This window comes from Centruroides vittatus, unplaced genomic scaffold (genome assembly GCF_030686945.1).
Source record: "Centruroides vittatus isolate TY-2023 unplaced genomic scaffold, ASM3068694v2 contig_559, whole genome shotgun sequence".
Taxonomy (NCBI): domain Eukaryota; kingdom Metazoa; phylum Arthropoda; class Arachnida; order Scorpiones; family Buthidae; genus Centruroides; species Centruroides vittatus.
Window position 1 is genome coordinate 508658 of NW_027122332.1, and position 24878 is coordinate 533535.

The 24878-nt window shown below is 29.4% G+C and overlaps 1 protein-coding gene across 3 annotated transcripts; it reads left to right on the plus strand.

Moving 5' to 3' along the window:
• The first annotated feature begins 291 nt into the window (after window positions 1-291).
• LOC136978865 (thioredoxin-related transmembrane protein 1-like) lies at window positions 292-23324 on the plus strand. Of its 3 annotated transcripts, none has more exons than XM_067274683.1 (9): window positions 292-511; window positions 10120-10235; window positions 15320-15365; window positions 15527-15655; window positions 18248-18293; window positions 18399-18500; window positions 18575-18691; window positions 20622-21442; window positions 21478-23324. In XM_067274683.1, exons 1-8 carry the CDS (start codon window positions 363-365, stop codon window positions 20709-20711), a joined length of 795 nt encoding a protein of 264 aa, XP_067130784.1. In that variant the 5' UTR covers window positions 292-362; the 3' UTR covers window positions 20712-21442; window positions 21478-23324. The 3 variants fall into 3 exon arrangements, with proteins under 3 accessions (XP_067130784.1, XP_067130787.1, XP_067130786.1); XM_067274686.1 differs by having other exon boundaries at window positions 20625-21442; window positions 21478-23323; XM_067274685.1 differs by having other exon boundaries at window positions 20622-23324.
• The last annotated feature ends 1554 nt before the right edge of the window (window positions 23325-24878 follow it).

Sequence of the window (24878 nt, forward strand, 5' to 3'; positions counted from 1 at the left end):
AAATAGCAATTTTTTAAAAAAATAAATAAACCAATGGTGAACTTCGTTTCAAATAAAACGAAGCACGTCATTGGCTTGTTTACCCGACTGCTTGCCACCTATATTTTCTCTAACCATTTACTAAAAAAAAAAAATAATAATAATAGATTTTTATTATATAAAAAATTGCATATAAATTAATTTGAATTTTTTTTTATTTATTCAATTCAAGAAATTAATATTAATTAATCAATCAAATTTAATAAAAAAAAATAATATTTTCCGTGTTAATTTGTATTTTCCTGGAAATAGTGGCGCGAATGTTGCATTTAACGTTTTTGACGGACTTTATCGTTTGGTTTTTGATACGAATGTGAAATTTAATGATGAATTCGAAATTTTTGATCTTTTGTTGTTTGTTGATTTTTATTGCGATTTCGAGTGGCCTGAAAGACAAAGAAAGACAAAAAGTAATCGTAATTGATGATAATAATTGGAATGACGTTCTGGAAAATGAGTGGATGTTGGAATTGTAAGTCTTTATTATGTTTATTGCTTATAATATTTGTTTTCATTGGCTACACCTATACACATTATATTATTTATACATTGTGTTTATATACTTAACATTTTATTTCTTTTAACATGGTATAATTACACCTCCAAATGAGACGTTTGGGATCTTATTACAGCTGAAGAGTATGCCTATAGGAGCAAAAAAAAAGTCAAAGGAACTGTACCTGTACAAGTGACCCTTCGTGAGATATGACCCTTCAAATCAAGTTGCGCAAAATCACGACTATGCTGGCTTCGAGTAGCCCAGAGATGGGCAACCCGCGGCCCTCGGGCCGCATGCGGCCCGTAGTAATATTTTTGCGGCCCGCGTGACATAAAATATGAATAAATATATCAATTTCCCAGCTTAATGAGATATTGAACAAAAATTCAAACGTTATTTTCTACAACTTATATTTGTGAATAGTTTTTTTTTTGCAATGAGTTTAGTAAAAATTAAAACAAGAAACCGACTAACAGACAAATGGAAACGAATTTAAAACTAGTGGTGACTAATATTTGGCTAAATATTTCCGATATATTACGTTTAGATCAGTGCCAGAAGCTATATTAAGTATACCTATGATAATTTATAATTATATATGAATAAAGAATTGTGATTTACCGACAGTACCCCCTCTTTTCTCTTGTGTGCGGCCCGAGTCAGTTCAAAAGTTTTGAAATGCGGCCCTTACGTAGAAAAAGGTTGCCCATCCCTGGAGTAACCCACTTGACTGTTCGTGGAGTATTCGATGTTATGTAGTTTTAGGAGTGTACTATAGATTACTCTCTATGGAATTTTGGGACTTTGAGTATATATTTGAACTTGGGACCGAGATGAGTTCAACCCTACTTTTGGACCGGAGACCAAAAATAAGAAAGTTATCATATTCACGATTTCTTGCCTTTCACAATGCATTCTACACCATTTTAGAGTTTTTTACTAGGTGGCGTTCGACTGTTTGTGCTCCCGATGGACTTCTCCCAGAGGGGAGTTGCCGGCATGCCACCAAGTGTTTAATGTCACCAGTTATTGATTCACTGTAGTTCTTGAACAAAAGAAAAAAAAAGGAAACGTGTACTGAACTACAAGCAGTGCCACTTAGTGGAAAACTTTAAAATGGCATAGAATGCATTGTGAAAGGCAAGAAATCGTAAATAACTCTCTTATTTTTGGTCTCCGGTCCAAAAGTAGGGTATCGTTGAACTCATCTCGGTCCCGAGTTCAGATATATGCTCAAAGTCCCAAAATTCCATAGGGAGTAATCTATAGAATATCCAGTTTTAGAGGGTGTGGGGGCTTGCTCCTACCTGGATGCTGAGATGCTTGCTGTCACTCGCACTGAAGTCACGACTACATGCAGAGCATCAGTCGAAGGCTTCCTATTGCTTGCCTCAACTGATGCTCTGCAAAAAACCCTTTGTTCGGAGCTTGAATCTTTACCACAAAAAAGTCAAAGGAACAGTCTGTGTGTGTGACCCTTTGTGAGAGATAGCCCCAAAATTGGCTGCGCGTGATTGAGAGTTGTGTCATGTGCTCTGCTCAGACCTTTGCTTCGATCATTGCCTCATGATGAATTGATGCCAGTAAGGCTTCCACCTCTGAATTTCATGGAAGATTTATAAGAGGAATCTGATCTTGAAGTCACTTTGCCAAAATGACAATCAAGTTGTGATGAGCACCTATTATGGAGTCCCACTGAAGATCGATCAATCTTGGTTGAACGATCCAATTCGTGATTTGGATCTTAAAAAGAAAGGATCAACTACTTGCATCGCATCTCCAGCATTGGAAACTTTTGGACAAAGAAGTTAAGGTGTCCTCTTACAGAAAAAGGGAATCAGGAAATTGAAATTTTTTCAATGGAGGACAATCTCATTTTTGCAATGATATACTGCATTTGTTACAGGAGCTTCATCTACCACAGGATCCTGCAGAGTGGAGACTCTTTATTGACTTGTCAAAGTTCAGTCTTAAATAATAAACTTATCTTATTTCTCAAAATTTTTAGAATTTAAAATTCTTAGCTTTGTGTATGTAATTATTACCATTATTCTTATGTGAAAGAAATTTAATGCTTCAGTTAATGATTTACCTTTATATTTCATACAGGGTGAGTTGAGTCATAAATAAGTTTATGACTACTTCTTTGGATACTGCACTTGTATTAAATACCGTATTTTACGGACTATAAGACGCACTTTTTTCTTCAAAAAATTGCCTCCAAAATTCAGGTGCGTCTTATAGGTATTTTTTATAAAAAAATTGCTTAAAACTTAAGGTGCGTCTTATAGTCCGTAAAATACGGTAACCACACCACAATAGAAACCTTAAATTGCAGCGATATTTTTAATTTTCAAATGTTTTCAGTCGATTTTATTGACTTTCTTCAGGATAAAATGGCAATCAAATGATGCTTTTCATTTGAAATGAAGAGAACATTAAAGTATTTCTGTTGAATATAATTTAAATATTAGGCCTATTAATCTAGAACAAAAATTTAAAATGGACTTTTAAATAATACATTAAAAAAAATACACAAATGATTAAAATACCAAAAAATGCATAAATGAACTATAGAAAATACCAACAACAACAAAATAGAAAATGAAATTAAGGATATATACAAAACTGCAAAATATGTAAATGTATGTATGGTAATTTCTCTGTTTGCTTCTGTAATTTTTACCCAAGCAACATTTTATGTTCCATTTATTTTGAATCAAAACTGTCATTCACTCACCATTTTATCCTGAAGGAGGTCAATAAAAAATTATCAAAAATGTTTGAAAATTAAAAATATCGCTTCATCTTAAGGTTTCTATTGTGGTATGGTTATTTAACTTTATGACTTTGTAAAAAATTTGACATATTAAACTACTATCAAAAATCTACAGTGGCTACAAGAGTTGGTAAACTCAACAAGTTTGTTTAGTTGCCTTTTCAGTTTGGAAAAATGCTTGATGTGATCTTTAGCTTGATGGAATGTTTGATCTTAGAAGCATTATTGTATTATGTTAACTACTTCAAGAAGTTTCTTCAACATTTTGTAAATAATCTACATACTCTCTGCCTGCAATTTACAAATGGTTTTTGGGTTTAGAACTGAAAAATTTTTCTTTCACATATCTTTGTAGTAAGAAATCTGGTAACATTATGTCTGGAGATCTCGGTGATTACTTTCATTTTTAGACATATCGATGTAAGGAAATTTAAATCTTATGATAGTAATACAAACCATATATTTATTTATTTTTATTTACAAAAAAATACTGTGGCCAGGTAGGCCTTTTACAAGCATATTGGCAAGCGCCAAATCCGACAGAGGGCGCTCAAAATGGCTGCCAAAACAGGTAAGAAACTGACAGGAAATGTTGTCTTGTAGAAGGTGAAACCGTTTTGGATGCTGGACACATCGTATTTTGTGGATTAAACTCTAACAACAACACTGAACATAGTTTTATTTATCATAATAGTTATGTTTTTATATTGGAACATGGTGTATACTGCTTAAAATATTTAAACACTTCTCACCTGTTAACGTGTAACAGGTGAGAAGTGCTTTAATTCTACACACGATAGTCTTTTATTTTATTTTTAAATAATAATTCTTATGTAGTCATGGCGTAGCGGTAATATTCCAATTCAAGTTTGAAAATTATTCTTTTGAAAATCTGAAGCTGTCCACATAAAAAGAGAAAAAAAATGTCTAATTTTTTTTTGTAAATGGACATGCCTGTCGAAAAATTGTTTTTGTATGCAGATCGGAAAGAAAATAGGTAAATTTTCTATCTTCATATACGTATGTCGAGATAACTTTCCAGTCAAATTTTTAAAAATATTCTTAATTGAAAATATAAGTTAATTTACGTTTTTTGTTTTCATTTTAGTATTATGCTCGGCTATCACATGTTTACGAAAACGAGACAGCCCCGCTTTGCACGTGCATTCTCCCCGTAATTGAGATGTATTAAAACGACAATATCTGAGATTGCAACACTAAAGCAACAACGTGAACTTTCAGTGTTGTTGTTAGAGTTTAATCCACAAAATACGATGTGTCCAGCATCCAAAACGGCTTCACCTTCTACAAGACAACGTTTCCTGTCGCCGATACAGTCTAGAATTTGACGTAAATTCAATGATTTGTTCTCCATTTGGTCATCGCAGTAGTCGTCACCGATGGAGACTGAATCGGCTCAGGCATTGAACAAACACATGGTCGGTTCCTTACCTGTTTCGGCAGCCATCTTGAGCGCCCTCTGTCGGATTTGGCGCTTGCCAATTAGAACGAGACTAACAATTAAAACGAAAAGAGTTAGTTAAAACAATAAACAGGATGTGAGCTGAGAAGAAAAAGAGAAAATTTACATTTTCTTTCAAATCAATTTAGATTAATTGATAACAATAATCGCTGTAACTTAAAGTTTTTTTCCTTTTTTCACAATGTTTTTGAAGATTTTGTAACTTGATATGTTTCGTAAATTATTACACAGACCATTCCAAAAGGAAATTATTTGGAAGATAGGTGCTGATTTCCCCACCTCTAGTTTAACGATTGGAAGATTATAACCATAGATCTTGCGAGTATCTCGTGTTGATTTTCGACATTCTCCTATGCTATTTCCGAGAAAACTGTTTTCCTTGTTACCTTTTATGTATTTATAACTCTCCAACAGAACTTGATTCATGTAAATTTCACTTATCCTATCAATATTATTGGTATGGTAAAATTCAGACACTGATTCCATAAAATTTAGATTACGAATTGAATGCATGTAGCGATTTTGTGTCATCTGAAGTTTATTGACAGTGTATAAAGATGTGGTTCTCCAGACTATGATACCATATCTTATTTTGGATTCTATGCATATATGGTACAACCATTTCAAATGTAGTGTACTTAAAAAGGTTTGAATTTTCTTGTTTATCCCAGTATACTTAGCCAAGGATAGAACATCATCATCTATTTGTCTGTTCCAGTGCAGATTATCACCAAAAGTTATTCCTAAAAACTTAATAGCATTTACTTTTTCTATGTTCTTATCAGTTATTTCGATTTTTAGGTGATCTAAATTGACTTTTTTGTTTCTATTGGCAAAACAGAGAAATTTTGTTTTGTTTTTATTAATTACCAACCTGTTATTTTCCATATAACTGTTTAATGTTTTTAAACTGTTGTTTAAATTCTCTTGAAGAGTTGTAACATTCATATGAGAATAAGTTATCACTATATCATCAGCATACATAAGTATATTATCTTTTGATATATGATTGAACAGATCATTAATGTATATATTGAAAAGCAGAGGCCTAGAATTGAACCTTGAAGAATACCTTTGTTTGGCTTAAAAAACTAGAAATAGTCTACCCAATTTTGATGTAGTAAGTGCTGTTTGACAAATATGACTTTGACCAACTTAAAGGAGTTGCTCTCAGACCAACAGTTTGTAATTTTTGTTCTAAAAGTTCCAGATTCAAGCTGTCAAATGCCTTTGAGTCCACAAATACTGATATTACTATAATTGATTTGTCAAGTTGAGACGTTATTGATTGTTTTAAATGCAACAAAGCATCTACTGTTGAGAAACCCCATTTATAAGCGTATTAATTACTGTGAATAATCTGGAATTTGTCTATAAAAGTAGAAAATCTTTAATATTATCCATAACTAATATAATTGGTAAATATGTTTTGAACAAATAACTTGACACCTAAACACTAATTCCAGCAATAAAATGAACAAATAAACTTTAATGCTGGTACGTTTTTGGCCGTCTTTCAGAGGCCCTTATCAGGAATATACGAAACACAAAAAAAAAACAGTTCTATTGATGTTCCCATCCATTCTTTGGAACCATGTTTTTGTGCTCTAAGAGATTTCTTTCTCACTACTACACCTGACATAAAGAGATTCCAATCCCATATATTGGAACTTATGCATTTAATATGCTATTCTTTCTTTTTTAATTTGATGGTCAAATTTACATCCAAAAAAGGGGAGTACCAATGGGTAGCCCTGTCTCGGGGATCTGTGCAAACTCATTTTACAAAAATTGGAAGAAAGTGTCTTAGTAAACTTAAAATCCAATATCCTTAGCTATACATGGTACGTAGACGATATTTTGATTATATGGAAAACCAAACTGGATGTAGGGGAAGTGTTAAAAGTTTTTAACAGCATTGGCTACAGACTAACACTAGAGTTAGATCAGGAAAGTCACACAGAAGTTAATTACTTGGATGTCAAGATTCATATGGCAAATAAAAAAGATAACCACAACTATTTATCACAAACCCACATATACCCCCCTTTTTATACCTGTTAACTCAGCAGACTCATTGCCTTTTAAGGTAGTGACATTCTGGGCCCTAGTCTCAAGGGCATACTCCCATTGCTCAGAAACTGCTGATACCTACAACAAACTGAAATGCATCAAGTATATAGCATCTGCACACGGGTACCACCAGTCCTTAACTTAATAAACAGGCTTGCTGCCAACCAGCAATCCATGATAGCTACCACCAACACGAGGGTTAATGATGCAGAACACAATCTGATTGTTACATCTTACGAACCGTCCCTCCAACAAATTTATAATAGAATTGCTAAGGATTTAAACTTGTGCTCAACATATAAGAGAAAACAGAACATTTTCCGGCTTTTATCTAATGCAAAAGACAAGTCCAATGACAAGAAAGCGCCAGGAGTGTACCACATTCCATTGCAGGATGAGCATTTTAATAGATATATAACATACATCAGATCCACATACAGATCCCTTGAGGCCTGAATACACGACCACTAATATGATGATGTCAAGGGGAAATATAATACTGCACTAGCCCAGTATGCTACCAAACCCAGGGTTTCTCCATGTTGGGATGAAGCTACTCTTTTACACAGGGCCTTTGACTGACACAACTTAAACATTTGTTGGAGGCTCTTGAGATTTATATAGAGAGCATGAAGGGAGGTTGCATTAACTCTGACTATATTTCAGTTCCACAATCATGGAAGTATTATTTACAATACCACAAAGCACGATAATTTTTTATGTGTAATTATATATTTATCTTTCTGCAATGTAAAGAAAACAATTTCCTTATCGAACATTGTTTATAGGTTAAAACATTGGGGTATACTATAGATTACTCCCTATGGAATTTCGTGTGTTTGGGTATATATCTGAACTCGGGACCGAGACGAGTTCAACGATACTCTACTTTTGGACAGGAGACAAAAAATAAAAAAGTTATCATACGTTTTACTGGCGATCGCGCGATGATAGGGAGTCACGTCACTCTCTGCTAAGTTGGCCTCGCTATCGCAATCGGGAGTCACGTGCTTGCCGTTAAAATTGCCTTTAGTAGACGTTTTTCCCCTTTTTTTTTACTTTGTTCAAGAACTACTGTGAATCGATCACTAGTTTAGCACATGGCGGCGTGTGGTGGCTCCCATACGAGAGGTCAGTCGGGCCGCCATGTTCGCTGCCATAAGTAACATTAACCGAAATGGCGATCGCGCGATGATCGGAAGTCGCGTCGCTCTCTCCTCTCTCGTATCGCGTGTTTAATGCTCCGGGAGATGACCGTAGTCTGACGTCACGGTTTGCAGACTTTACCGCAAGATGGCAATACTAGCAACTATGGTGCCGTCTGCATGAGAGCATTAAAAAAGTATGGTAACTTAAAAGTGTGATAACTTTTTTATTTTTCGTCTCCGGTCCAAAAATAGGGTACCGTTGAACTCGTCTCGGTCCCCTGAGTTCAAATATATAATCAAAGTTTTGAAATTCCATAGGGAGTAATCTATAGTACACCCAAACATTGGATTAACTTTTACCAAGCCATATAATATAATATAATAATAATGAATTTAATTTATTTATAGCTTTATTTAAAATAATTAATTTATATGTTATAAACATAACGATTTTTGTATCGAACATTATTTAAATATTTAAAAATTGGAACACAGCTATATTCGACAGTTAAAAATTTTCAAAAGATAGAACTGTTTTTTGTTTCATACATTCCTGATGAGGACCTCTTAAAGATGGCCGAAAACATTTGAGCATTAAAGTTTATTTGTTCATTTTATTGCTGGAATTAACATTTAGGTGTCAAGTTGTTTAATATTGTTCCAGTTTATGTATGCCAGTATTTTTGTCTAAATATGTTTTGCTTATGGTATTTTGTATTGGTGATGATGTCATTTTTCAATATAGTCTCCTTGTTGTTCAACACACTTATTACATCTTGGAATTTGCATTTGAATATCCTTGAAAAATAGTTCACAGTTTTGTTTGCAAAATGCTCATAAACTGCCTTCTGAAACTCTTTGTCACTTTTTCAAAGGTCTTTTTTGAGTTTTGGAAACAGATGATAATCACTAGGAGTCAGGTCCTGACTGTAAAGTCCTCAAACCCACTTCTTTTACAGCAGCCTTGGCAATGGCAGCCGTGTGCACTGGCGCATTGTCCTGCAAGATGTGAACATGATGCAAATTAATGCAACAAGTCTAACTAAAATGAATGTTTCCAAGTGACATGTAAATTGGCAGGAAAAACTGTTTTATTAGTTCACATACAGATGATGCTATATGATACTATCATTATTTTATTCCTATTATGTCTGAAATATAGTTAGGCTGGAAACTTTAGGCACCTACCACGTATGTTGAAATAAAGTGTGTTTGTGTGTTGATTGTTTCATTCTTGATGAAATAATAATGAAGTGAAAAAGTTACTGAATTTATTCCATTAATATTTGCATTCTCACCCAGTTCCCAAAGAATAGTAATAATAGTTGCATTCTAATAGTAAGTACTCTTTAATAAACAGCACAGTCGTATGCAGAAAAGAAGTTATACAATGCTGTTTATTAGAATATTTACAGTATTTTTAACTTTATGATAATATGCAATAATCTAATTACATGCAAACTTGATATGAATATTAACTGCTTAAAATTTTTAATATTATTTAAAATAGTGAGTTCACTTTAGTTCTTATCAGTATGTTGAAATGAATGATAAGTTTGATCTCCTAATATTTTATTTTTAATTTTAATAATTTTCAATCTTTGAATCATCCTGATTTCCAAAGTATTTTATAAAAAAAAAGGTTTTTGTACATAAATATTGACCTTACAGGTTTTATCTGCAGGGAATTACAGAAAATGTTTATATAAATGAAAATTTGAATCAAAATGTAATAATACAGAAGTTAACATTTTTAAATTGGCATTTTCATGTCTTTTATCATGACCTGAAGCTGGCCTGTTAAGGAGGCCAAAGACTTTTGTCTAATTAAATAATTTTACCAGACTTTTTTAAGGTCTGTTTGTCTCCTTTTATCTTCAGCTTTTTTAAAACAATTTCTTTTGTTTTTTATTGTAAAAGTTTTATAAATAGGCTGGAAATGGATCTAAAGAATATATTGAATTTGAAAGTAATCTTGAATATAAAAAATTTTTTGATCCTATTATCAGTATACCTATTTAGGCCAGTCACTATCGAGCTAATTAATTGCTTTTTTTAATAATGTTTTTTTATGTATTAAATACAATTTTTCTTTTAGTTATGCACCTTGGTGTCCTGCTTGCAAATCACTAGAAACTACTTGGGAAGAGTTTGCAGCTTCTAGCAAAAAATTAGGTATTAACGTTGGAAAATCAGATGTTACTACTAATCCAGGTAAATTTTAAAAAAGTTAAATTATTGAGTTTTAATTTAATATAAGAAAGCATTTTAATATATTGCAACATAGTATATACAGTTGTATGTCTTGAAATGTATATAATAAATGTTCAAATTAAACAGGATGGAATGTATACAAAAGGCATGTGATATTTGTTTAGAGAGACAGCACTGTACTATATCTTAAATGAAAAATATTCAATAAGTGCATTTTTCTAGCAATGACCTGTGGGTCATGGACAAGGAATCCTTGTTACCTTGAATTGAATGAAGTCTCTTAGCAAAATTAATTCAGTGCAAACGGAAAGCAATTGCAGAAGGAATCTAAATAAACAAGAACAAAAACTATTAGTAATGTAAGGGAGAATGAAAGAGCAGCGTTAGAAGTCATGAGAGACAGGAAAGGAAAAGAATTGATAAGAGAGAAGACAATAGTAAAAGATATAATGAAGAAAATATGAGAAATCAAATGGAGATGGGCAGAATTTGTTGGTAAAAATGAAATATAACAGGTGTATGAAAAGAATAATAGAATAGATGCCATAGAACAGGGGAGAGATGAAGAACAGGAAGAAGATTGCAAACTGACCTATACAGAAAACTTGAGAAACAATAGCTACAATTGACAAAAAGACAGGAAGAGAAGAAACATATACCTACACTGGATAATAAATGACGATAAATGATGATTATAAGGTGTCTGTTGTCTTACTTATATATATACATACAGTAGAGCTTCATTTATCCGAATCAATTGGGGACTGGGGTTGTTCGGATAACCGATTATGTACAAAAAATATATTAACCTATCCAATGTTGAAATTTTTCTCCGTTGCATGTCACTTTGTGTTGAATTTTCATCAATTTTAAGCCTAACAAAAATTTTTATAATAATAATCGAGGCTATTGTATCGTAAAAAATTATTTCTTTATTTTGTACAAACAAAATAAATATATTGAAAAATATAAAAACAAAAAAATTGTACTTTAGAAGTTAATCTAGTATAAAAAACGTTCGATTCAGCATGACACAGTCCGACTGGAACTCTTTCAGATAACCTGTTTTCGGATAAACGACACTCTACTGTATATATATATATTTTATTATTATTATTATTATATATATATATATATATATATATATATATATATAATAATTTATACTTGAATTTCAGTTAAATCTGCCACTTATATTATCAAAGTGATATATATATATATATATATGATAATATAAGTGGCAGATTTAACTGAAATTCAAGTAGCACATTTGAAATATAAATTGAAATAATTGCATAGAAAGAATTTACACATATACTTACATATTATACAATATACAAGAATTATATATGTATAGAGATGTATGTTTATCTACAACAGGGATGGGCAACCTTTTTCTACATAACGGCGCACTTATGACTTTTGAACTGACACAGACTGCACACAAGAGAAGAAAGAAAAGAAAAGATAAATCACAATTCATATATTATAAACTAACATAAGAATACTTGATTTGACATCTGACACTAATGTGAACTTATATCCAAAATATTTGGTTGAATATTAGTCACTGCTAATTTTAAATTAGTTTTGAATCTGTTAGCCGATTTCTTGTTTTACTTTTTACTGTGTTGTAGAAAATAATGATAGAATTTTTGCTGCATACTTTCTTTAGTTGGAAAATATATATTTATTAATATTTTGTGTAATTATATACATTTTGGTTATCCATGATCTACAAAATGAATAAGAGTATATTCTATTGGCTATGCCTATTCAGTTCTTGTATAGAATTTAGTATTATAATAAATTAAAGAAATGGTAATAATTGAAAACTACAAGTATTAAGGAGAAATTAAATCTATTTTTGAATAAAATATTTCATAAAAATATAACAGTCTTGAATAGAATTCAGCTTCTATCTTCATATAAATATGTTTAGTTAATTAATAATAATAGATTGTGCCTAGTGTCTACCTCTAGTACCACATTACATAGTTTCTAATTATTAATTATAGCATATTAATAACCTGATTAATCATGGCAATTGTTTAGCTTAGTATCTATACATTGGGTTTCGAGAATTTAATATATGTATTTGGTTAATTATTGTCTTCAGTCTTTATATAAAAATTTTATTTTGACAAGCATATTTGAAATAGTTTAACCTGCAATTTTATTTCTAGGTCTAACATATGTATTTGTTAAAGAAATAGAAAATGTTTGTTTATGAACAAATAAAATTATTAAACAATAAAATTATCATTTAAATTATTACATATAAAATAATCTTTGTTATATTGCTTACAAGTAGCACGGAAAAATATTTATACATCAGAAATTAAACAATAAAAATTGTTTATGTGCAATTAAACGAAAATATAAACAATCAAATTGTTTATGGCTTAAAAGATAAAGATGTAATTTTTTCTTTTTTTTGTGGCATTTTAGCTGGATAATGAAATTATGAAAAATAAAATATAAAACAGTAGAACAATTAAGTTTTATTATTTAATAAAAATATGATACTTAAAACAATTTCAAATGAAAACATAAACTACTAAATAATTTAAAAAAATTTTTTTGACATAAGTTAAATTGTGAACTATAAATAATGCTATAATTTGATTTGTTTCTTAAACTAAAAATATAATTCATTCTACTTGGTTGAATTTTCCTTAAAAAAGTCATCCGATTCTTATCTGGCTATTTAGAAAAGCTTAGAGAAGAAAATAATTCTCTTTTTATATATGAAAATGGATACAGGTTTTAAAAATTGATTGTGAAAATAAACACTTAAGTATGTGGAACTTTCTATTATGTCCAAATAAAGGTATAAAACCTTCTAATAATGTATTAGGTCAGATAACAATCAATTAAAATTGTGATTATTTTTTCACTTTTAAAAGTATTTTTCTGGTTTTGAAACTCACCTAGTCATTTGTTCTTTTCAATGAATTCGCTATTTCCTACCATCTCTTTTATCTAAAAAAAAAAGTAATGAAATATTAGAAAATCATTATATATTAATTTTATTGGTTTATAAAATGATTTGTATTTTTTAAAGTTTGTTTTTGTTACATAAGGTTCAATTATACGGTTCAAAATCAATATACAGTGAACTCCTTTATAACATGAATTAGTATAATGTAACCAAAAAAGTACAGCTTGTACTCATACAAAATTATAATTTTGTCATCCAGAAGTATAAGTTTTCTTCTTTAACACCTAGGCCTAGGTTTAAAATTGCATAAAATTGTACAATAATGCATGTCTCGATAATGTGATTTCCTGTTATGTGGAATGTATCCCCCATGCTGTATGGGACTTAATTGTAATATGATAAAAGTAATTTCTGATTAAAAATAATTGAAAATTTTATTTTTTATACACATGCTCTCACCCACTCGCAAGGCTGAGTGTAAATTTTGACAGTTTTTTAATATTTGCTCTTTTGGAATATGTTTTTAACTTTCTTAGATCATAGAGAAAACCAAAATTTCAAAATGTTGATTCAAAGACATAAATCTTGAATCCCTATTGTTTACTATAGAATCAATCATGGTGTTAAAAAATATCTGTTTCATACTGACTTTTGGGATACTGTATAGGTTGATCGCTGCCTTCATAATCGAACATCCTTTTCTTTTTGGTTATCCTTTCATTTTTAAAGTCTTTTGGCAGTTCATAACTACTATTCTCAGTAAGTTGTCGAGCATCAGACAAGGATTTTTCAAATCCAGCGTGAAAGTAACATAAACAAACAGAATGGGAAATCGCCAGCTCTGGCTGGCGGGGATTCCCCGCGATAGCAATGTAATGCCAGCAAATGTTGCTAGACTAAATAAAAACAAATTTGCTATGTCAATATATTTATCGTTTTATGACGAGTAAAATTTTTTCTTTGCTTTCACGGTTTTTAAGTAATGCAGAAACCTTCGAGGCATGAGGCTCCTCGGATTATGAGGCTGTAGGCGGTGGCCCACGTCGCCCATGCCTTACGCCGCCTCTGTATTTGACCATTTGGAAAATCCAGATACTGGACTGGATGACACTGTTACATCATTCTTACAGTCCAGATCACTCTTATCAAATTTTACCTTCTTGAACCCTTAAAAGGACTTTCTGGGTGAGCAATATTTCTCTAGTATTTGTGTTCAATTAGCTGTCTGATCAAAGTTCAGATGTGCTGGAAAAATTCCCTATGTTGCTAGAACCAGGCATTAATCAAATGCTGGAACAAATTTATCTGTATAGCAGGAAATTGTGGAGAAATCAATGTTATTTCTTTGTTACTGCATCTGTCTATCCTGCTCAATCAAAATTTCTATGTTGATGTGAACGACTCGTGAAGAATTAATTTTAATGTTTTAAAAATCTGAAAGTTAAGGAATGCTGCTTTAATGTAGATCACTAACTTAAGTATCAGTTTCTCTAATAAATTAATATTTAATGTATGTTAGTGAGTTCCTATAAAACAGTTTAATTAATTTTCTGATTGAATTGTCATACAACATTCATAAATTGCTATACTAGTTAATATATTGAAAATAAGCACAAGGGAATTTGTAACAATGTAATTAAAACCAAACATAATTAAAGATTTTTATCAAAAAATGAATAATTTTCATTTAAATAGATAAATGCCATATTTATTCTAATCAGCAGCAGGATTGCAAGATGAAAAAAGTTTCAACAGTATACTGTTTATTAGAATAAATACATTATATCTTTTATAAAATCAATTTTATTTAATTATTAGTAGCCTTGTAACTGAACTGAAATCTTTAATTTTTTTTGTCAAATCATTAAAATAAAGTGTAATTAATGCATTAATAGTATCAAAGTAGTTCTTAGTAATACTATTTTTATTAACTTGTCAAGATGTATTTAAAAACTAAAATAATGTAATATTTATTCTACTTAAGAATCTTCACATTAAAAAAATATTATAATTATTTAAAAAGCATGTTTAATTATTTGCAAAACATAGACATTTTTTATGAAAAATGATTTTATAAAAAATAATTTATAAGCATTCATGTTGTCTTTAATATAAGCATTTTTTTTTTTTTTTTTTTAAGGTTTAAGTGGACGGTTTCTAATTACTGCATTTCCAACAATATTCCAGTAAGAAACTTTAAACAATTTTTTAAATTTTAATAGTGTAATGATGAAAAAATTAAGTTTCAAGGGAAGGTTTAAATATTTCTTAAAACTTAATATTTTATTTTATTTTTTTCTTTTATTGTGTGAATACCATTTAGTTATTTTTAATAATTTTTAATTAGCATAAAAAATGGCGTATTTCGTAAATATTCTGGATCGAGAAGCAAGGAAGCTTTTATTAGCTTTATAAAAGAAGAAAAATGGAATGATATAGAACCTATACAATGGTGGAGAAGTCCATCATCTATTCAGTAAGTAAATATATTACTTATTTTTTACCTTAGTTACTGTATAATTATAACATTTTGCTATATTTTCTTGAAATTGATTTTCAGGAATTGACAATTTTTTTTTTATAAAAGCATTCTTGTCAAAGAAAGAAAACAATGTCAATATTTTGAACCAGATGCAAAAACTTTAATAAATTTAGAAATACAGTAAGACCCCGCTCAACGAGGGGGGATAGGTTCCTAGACAACAAAGCGCTAAACGAAACAGCGTTAAACGAGGTCATTTTAACACAGAGTAAATAGGGAAAAGGGGGAACACGCAACAAAAAATAAACAGATTTTACTTTAATCTTAAGTTATTTTTATATTAATTTGCATAATAATATATGTTAAATAACACAAACATGTGCACACAGAAATATAAAGTTCATTTTTTGTGATGAAGGTCCTGGCTTTTTTAATTTTTTTTGTGATAAAGTCATGTAGTTTCATTTGTTGCTTTCTTTTCCTTAAGCAAATATCAGTAGCAGAAGATTGCATCCAAAATGCCTTGTCTTGCTTTTGCACTCCTTTCAAAATCTGGATCGTTTGCTACATTTGATTAACAATTTCGGTTATCGTTACCAAACTTTTACTAAGGAAATCTACAGAGAAACTCTTTGGGTTCTCAGATTTCAGAATCACTGTTTTCCAGCTCTGTATGAATTCCTTGTTCTGCCAGTTCTTGAAGGTCACCATTGGTAAGGCTCTCACCAGAAACCTGCAGTAACTCCTCAATATCCTGCTCATCTACATCTCCTAGTCCTACTATATTGATATAGGTTAGGAATAGCGTATTGCTGTATCATTAGGTTGACCAAACTGTCAACCTACCTGTCATCAATATGCTATTCTCATTGAGAATTCTTGGATACCTTCAGCCATAACTTCTTCCACACTCCGTTCATGCATTTATCAGTTAGTTCTTGCTAAGCGAAGTCAATATTGCCTATGGCATCCATGGTGTTATATTTTTTTCAAAATTGCACCAAACAAATATAGATTTAAGGAAAGTACATTGCTACGACATATTGCCACCTTTTGCTGATTGGTTCATGTTTGGGAATAATTGTATTATATATGAATCAATGAAATGCTGTGATAATTTGAATTGGCATAAATTTTGAGCATTTTTTAGGCTTCGAGCCGACCACATTATATCAAATCAGCATTAATCGAGGCAGCGTTAAGTGGGGTCTTACTGTATTATGTACTACGTATTTTCAAAATGTCCTGCAAATATCAATGCTTATAAATTAACTCAAAGACTCAAAATATATTAATTTAGTCATTCTACCACTCAATCAATCAAATAAATCAGTGAATAAATATTGTTTATTTATCATACAAAACATCTTAAAATAAATTTTATGTTTATTTATTTGCTGTTTTATATTATCCAATGAGATAAAAATCAGTTAAGATATTGAATTCTCTGCACAGTATTCTGTAAGGATCATTTTATTTTTATCTTACAAGTCGAGTTAATAGTATTTTTGGATTTGTATACCTTTGTTTTGGTTAATTTCAAGAAGGTTCAAAAAAGGAAATTACCAAAATAACTATTATTTTAGGAAATCAGAAAACTCTAAAATGTGTGTAAGAATAATTAGGTTAATATACTAATTCAGACACCTTCCGTACTTATTCCATCAGGTGTCTGTGGGTTGTTACATTATTTTCCAGCTTTTAGTTGTTCTTTAAGTTAAGTACTTTGAGGCAGTTCAGCAAGGCTGTAATTACAAGTTTTTTGGAGGTTTAATCACTCATTTGATTTATTTCATCATATATATGTTTTACTGTCATCATATTTTAAGTATTATTTTTAATTGATTTTTTCCTTTTTATTTGTTTTTCCTCTAAGTGTGTCCATAAGAAGTACTAGAAATATATCATGCATACCTAACTTTTTTCTTAACTTTTCTAGGTGTTTATTTCCTCTGCACAATTAATGTCATGTCAACAGTAGAGGTTTATCAAAACTTAAAGTTTACTTAATGTAAAGGTTATGTAAAAAAATGTTATGTTTACTTGTAATACTTGGGCTGTGTTATATTTATTGGGTTGTGCATTTTATTATTATTTTATTATTTTTGTGCTCTATTTTTTAAGAATATTTCTAGTTTTTTTATTGTTTTTTTATTATTATGCATTTATTGACATTCTGGAGGTTATGCAGGAACTCCCTTGCTTTGTAGGCTTTTACTTATTTATGTATAAAATAAATAAATTACATTAACTTGATGAATAACAACAAACATATAATTCAAAAGATTACACCGTAAATATTAACAATCTCAGACATCAACCAGCTTATATGTTAAGTTATATCAAGTTATAATTTTAAATGATAGGATTATATCAGCTTTGTATGTTTGTTTACAGTCTAGCAGTTTGTTTAATGTCATACATTTTTATATAATCTTTGTGATTTACCCTACCCTAAATTCCATTTTATGGTAGAGTTTTATATTTTAAAAATTAGTTTCATAAGTAATTTGACTTAATAGATGTGGTATAAATTTTTATTTTTTAAATAGTATTAATAAATATAAATGTATTATATTTTTATAGCATGTCTGCAGTATCTTCATTTTTCAAATTGGCACTATCAATTCGAGTAAGTTTATATGAATATTTTCATTAAGAAAGTATTTTTAAAATTAAAAATAATTTTGTCATTTATTAAAATTTATGTTTAAGAACAGTTTTTTTATTTATAAAGGAATATCAAGATCACTTAACTGAAGAGCATGGCATACCACAGTGGGCATCTTATGTCATATTTGCTCTGGGAATCATTATTATTGGAACAATTATTGGAATAGTAAATAATAACATTTAATGCATAACTATTTTATTAATTTTAAAATGCTTACATAAACCTCTTCAATTTTATAGATTTGTGTCTGCGTATTAGATTTTGTATTCCGTCCTAAAAGCCCATTACCTGAATACATTCTTCCAGATGAGACAAATAATAAAAAAGAGAACACAAATGAAATTAAAGAATCAAAGGTATTGAAGACTCATTTTTTTTCTTATTTTATATAAATGATTTAAATTAAATAATGCAATATATAAATTTCACTAATGCACTTTTATCTGTTGTATTAATAATTCTTAAAGACCTTTCTAAATATTTCTTTTATAATTTTCAATTATTTTAAGTTATCTAATTCACATACAACAGCTATAAGAAATAATTTACTGTGTAGCATTCTATTGAGTGTATTTATTATATATCTATTGAGTTTTCGTGAATGAATCGAGATGAATATATTATTTCTCTAAAGGTAGTCATAAAGTAGGCCATATCATTGTATTTGACATGACATCAGAGGCAATTTTTATGGTCACATGACTGTTTTGCTTCAATGATCAGGCAAATTCTCTACTTATGATATCACTTGTGATGTAGTTCTACAGAACCAATGAACATCGCATCTATCCCTCTACAAACTATTTATTGCTTGGTAATTTGTTTTCTAAAATGAAGACCTACAACAATTTTCATCAGCAAATAGAAGCAACTGAAGCTAACATCAGTTAGCTATGGCTGCTTCCATTTATTTGTCAGAAATTTAATAAATAAATGAAAACAGAATTGGGAACCTGATAGATTTATAAATTACAATAAAATTAATGAAATAATTTATATTCTTACTTATATGAAAAATCTATCAAGCAGTTCTGTTTTGTAATCCCAACATAATGAAGACATGGACAAAACATGAAGCATAAACGTGCACCTTCTTTATGGACTACAGTACATGCTCTTTTCTTGCAAACTTTCAAATGCACATGAACATTGTTAATCCTGACAAATCAAACTTTTTGGATCCGATAGGCATGGAATGGACTGCCTACTTTCTATCAAGGTATAAGACCATTGGCCATCAAGTGGGCAACAATCGAATTTGCTTCAACCAGTTTGCTTCAATATTGCCTAGTTTGCGGTGGCCTTAATGCTGATTTCTTAGCTATGTAGATTATATTTTATATTTAGGAGCATTATTCTAGCATAAATATTCACTTTGTGATATTTTTATTATTTTTTAATTAAAATTTGCAGTAATAGCTCAGTTTTTAAATAAGGAATTTACATTAGTTTGTCATATAGATTAAATATCATATATGAGTTTTGAAAATTATTTTCTTTCTTATTTATATATTTTTATAGCATTTCTAGCTTACTTTTGTAACAGGTTGAGTGTATTGTACGATACACTTGACTTGTTACAAGCATCTCAAGCAAACATACCAATGCATCATATTTAATGCATAGACAATGAAAGGGTTAAAATTAGAAGTTTTACACTTATGTTTTTAAATATCATCATTCATTTAAACTTTTAAAATTCTAGTAGATTTTACCAGTGATGTGAAATCAGTTTTAACAAAATTTGCTTTTTATGTAATTCTGTTGTTATCCTCAAAAACAAGAGCATAAAGATAACATCAATCTATTATATTATTGACAAAAAAATAAGTCAGCGGTTATAGATTTCAAAATTATAGATTATATAAGTCATTTATTCTTATTTTATTAAAATTTACTGAATTATTATTTGTAAATTTTGGCAAAAATTATTGAATCATATTTAAATTATGTTATTCTGTTAGTTTATTTCAATGTTAATTTGTTTTCAGTTTAATGCTTAAAATACAATGTATACATACAGATAATTTTATTTAACTTACTTTCATCATTTATGTAATACTCTTATTAATTTAATCTTACAAATTATCATTTTTAATCCTTTCTAGTGATATTTTCATTGTTTTTTTTAATTGGCAAAATTGATATGAATCTTTCTGTATCATTCAAAATCTAACAATAAAATAAATATAATTTTTAAAACATTATCTTTGAATTGTTAATATAAAATATTTTAGTGAAAATGTGATATTAAAACTTAGAATTATTATTATTTTAATTATTGAGAAGGAAGAAGATGTTTTAGATGATGAATCCAGTTTATCCGAATCTGGAAGTGTCAGAAGAAGGAAGGTAGAAGAATCAGAAAAAAACTGAAGTACATTTTGTTTCACACTTTTTATGAAGAGTTTCTAAAAAAAATTGTGATATGGAAAAATCACAATGTTTATAAGAATATAATTTAATTTTATACTTTAATTAAAATTAAACCATTCCTGAAATAAAATGATCACAATAATATATTGATAACACAATCCAATATTATTTTATGCACTGATAAAATTTCATTGATTTTATTTAAAAGTGATGAAAGTCAGAAATCTTTCGATTATCAGACATTTATCTTGATTTATATTACCAGTAATAAAATTTTCTGATTTATTATTGTTGTAAATTTTCTAAAATGTTGAGCAGAACTTACTTCATATTTAAATATAAAATTAAATTAATGCAAATAAAGAAAAAGATGATCTAAATGAGAAATTCTAATATTTTTACTTCCTTGAAATTATAAATTGTGTGTTATGAATTAGAAGTCTTGTGCTGAAACAAATTCTAAGTATATTGTTTGGATAATGAAATATAAATATGTTAAAGTAATGTAAGGAAATTTTAGAAAATTTTAAGATATATTTATATAGTAAAATGGTACTAAAGAAACATCAGTTCTGTGTAAAGAAAGGTAAATCATATAAGGTGTATTTTTGTGTAGGTAACCAAATACTGGTTACTTGACTGTATTTAGCATTTCGCTTCTGATTGATAATAGTTTCTCAAATAATGCCTTTTTTATCTATTAGCAAACAGCATTATTGCCAAGTTATTTAGTTTCTTTGACCAAGATGCTAAATGATTCGATGAGCTGTTTCTGTTAATGATGACAAACTCGAAGATGGGGAAAATGTGAAAGTGCTTCAACAAAAACTGGTTGGCACACAAAAACATGCCTCTAGATGCAATTATTAGGAAAAAAATATATTAAAAAAGTATTCACTTTAAATAACTTGCAACTAACAACAATCTTTTTCTGATGGTATGTGCAAGTGCGTAAAATGTACAAAATAACCATTCCCAGTATAACAGCATGGAAGTGAAAGCAATTATTGTAGATCTCAAAATAAAGGGCATCAATATTTAAATTTTAATTTAGTTAGTTAAATTATAATTTACTAATCTATTGAGCATAATGTTATTTTCGTAACTAAGAATAAATACTATTATTATAAATAAATTCTTGTATAATATACGTATATACATATATGTATTAATAATTAAATATTCCTGTAATATTAGTGCAAAATTTTACAATTCCTGTATCATTTTTAATTGTTACAGCACTAATGATACAGTTATTAAAAAAGATACTTAATAATGTACATGCTTGTAAAAATTACAGTTTTCCTTCTTTTAGATATGATATTATCAATTTTGTACATGAATTATGGGCATTTGATATATTAATTAATTACATATTTAAATCTGTTTAAGTTCAACTGTAAAATCAATTTACATAAACCATTTATTTTCTACTATTCTAAGAAATGAATGGATTAAGCAAATTGGTTTTAAAAGCTGCACCTAAATTTCATTGATTTTATGATTGTATAAAATAGTTTACAAAATATTTTTTGTAATTGTACATATAAATTCTGTTCACTGTCAATATAATTGATTAATAGAGAGAGAGAGCAGTGGTCTCTCTCTCTCTCTATTATGTTGCCTGTCGTATCTCTGCATGTTGCCTGTCGTATCTTAAGAAATCAGTTACCTACAAAATGAACTTTATATGAGATAAGCTAAAAAGTACATTTACATTGTAATAAGTAAAGAGAAACATCACACTTTCAAGCAGGGATGTAAACAAAAGCTGTCAGCAAAATATACAGGATCATTCAAAAAAATTGCTATCAATTTAAATTATTGTAATTATATTAATTATTATCCAAGAATATTGTAATGCACATTAAAACACTGGAAAACTGCCCAAGTTTCATATTTGCACATTACAGTTTCTTGACATATACATCTTGTGTCACACAGTACACATTCAACCAATATTCATATTCTTCCTATGCTCACTACAGCATATCTGTTGTCATTCCTCCCGCAACAGCCATAACTCTTGCATCTGCAGCTGCACAGCTGTATTCTGAAGCTCCTGTAAATTACTCATGTTACACAATGATGAGTGGTTCTGTCTTTGCCAACTGCAGAATACAAAACACTTTTCTATTCGAGCTGCCATTTTTGTTTATGGTACTTCCTAGAGGTAGTAGACAACAACACAGTTGAATGTAGATGGGATACGAAAGTTAGATAATTACTGCACCAATTAGTGTACATCGCATACTTCTTAGGTAATATTTAACATAATTACAGTAATTTAAAATGTAGCATTCTTTTGGAAGACCCTGTACCTAGCAGATAATCTGTACATTAATCTGTGCATTCTGATATTCTCAAATAATCTATTTCCACTCTGACTTAGAACATGCATATGTGGTTCGTTGTTTGCAAAATCTTCCATATTGTGATCCATAAAATTGAGGATCAACAATGTTTTTAAGTTACATATTCAATAGATTTAAAAATACAGGCATCCTTTGCTTAATGTTGGTAATTTGTTCCTAAAAGTTGGATGTTCTGCATGAAAATAATAACTGGAATGCTAATTTTCATTATTTTAAATGTAATGCATAATAATTTTTTTTCTAACGTCAACTCAGAATTTTAAATTAATCTCATAAAACGTAAAATATTAATACAGTAGTAACAACTGGCATATTAAGATGCAAAATGTTTAAAACAATTGCTTTGTGTACATCAGCATGTACTGTACATTCTGTATGCAATACCATAAATATTATATTTATAATAACTACAGTAAACATACAGAAATAAAGAAATTGTTAGAAAAACAAAAGAGCAATAAAAATTTAAATAAAAGTTTTCTGTAATAAATTGTTATTCACTAAGAATTTGATGCTCTTGAAAGTTGAGCTTTGGGTTTCCAGAACCCATCTACACGTGATTTCAATGTTCTGGTTTGTATTTGAAATGTAACTATAGTTTTTCCACATGTTTAAAATGTTGTGTTGAGTTTTCAGGAGTTAAATAAAAAATTTTCCGTATGAACAATGGCTGAAAAACATTGTACAGGAGTATCTGAAAAGTTTACTGTACACTGAGGAAATTGTAACAACATTAAAGTTATACATGTGGTATTGCATACGTGGCCTGTAAGTCATCCGTTCAGTACCGGTCGACCAGTTATACATACATTATCACATACACTGCTACAATATTGCAGAAGTTTCAATAATTGGAAAATTTGCCACATTATTAAAGGATGCTGTCCCCACTCCAAACATTCTCCAATCTGAAACATTAATTTATACACACTGGGAATTATTTCTTTGTATTTAGATGAAAATTATTCATTCCTATTTAGTAATTATTTTCCATAATAAATCATTAACAATTATAAAATTTCTTATATACTTAACGGTTGCATCATTGCATGCAATAATAGAATAAATGATAATTAAGAATTTACTTACTTTAATGATAAAGTATGATCTGTTAAACAATGATTGATAAATTTTGAGACTTATGTGATATATAAAATTTAAATATTGTTCTTCCATCAAATTAGTTGAAAAAGTTAGTTTTACGAAGCGTTCAAGGCTGTCGAGAGAGGAGGGTGGCTGGAGATTTCTCCCAAAACTTGGAGAAAACTTAGGGGGCTCGTAGTGGTTCCCATCTCTAAAAATTTGTTATTTTTACTGACAAAAAATACAAATTTCAAGACCACTTTTTATTAATCAATAATGAAGAAACATTCTACATATTTCATTTGTTCCAAGAAAGAGGAAAGGCCTCTAGGCCCCATACAAATTCTCGAAAGCCTTGAAGTCTATATATATATATACACACACACACACACACACACTAAGTGTTAATTAATTTGTAGTTGTTTTTATGATGATAATACTAATTTAAAAAACTTAACAACCATTTAATTAAGCAGAAAATACCAATGAAAAGCATCAGTTAACATTCCTAAGATGTATATATTTCAACATTTGCAAATTACATTTAAAAATTTTTCAGAATTTTGTAAAAAAAAAAAAAAAGGAAATAAAACTTTTTCACTCAACTTTTAGATACGATCTACATCAAGGCTTTGCATCGAAAAAAATTGTAAATTTGTTATATTTTATATCCAAATGGCACTTTAATTAATCTTTTGATTCTTTGTAA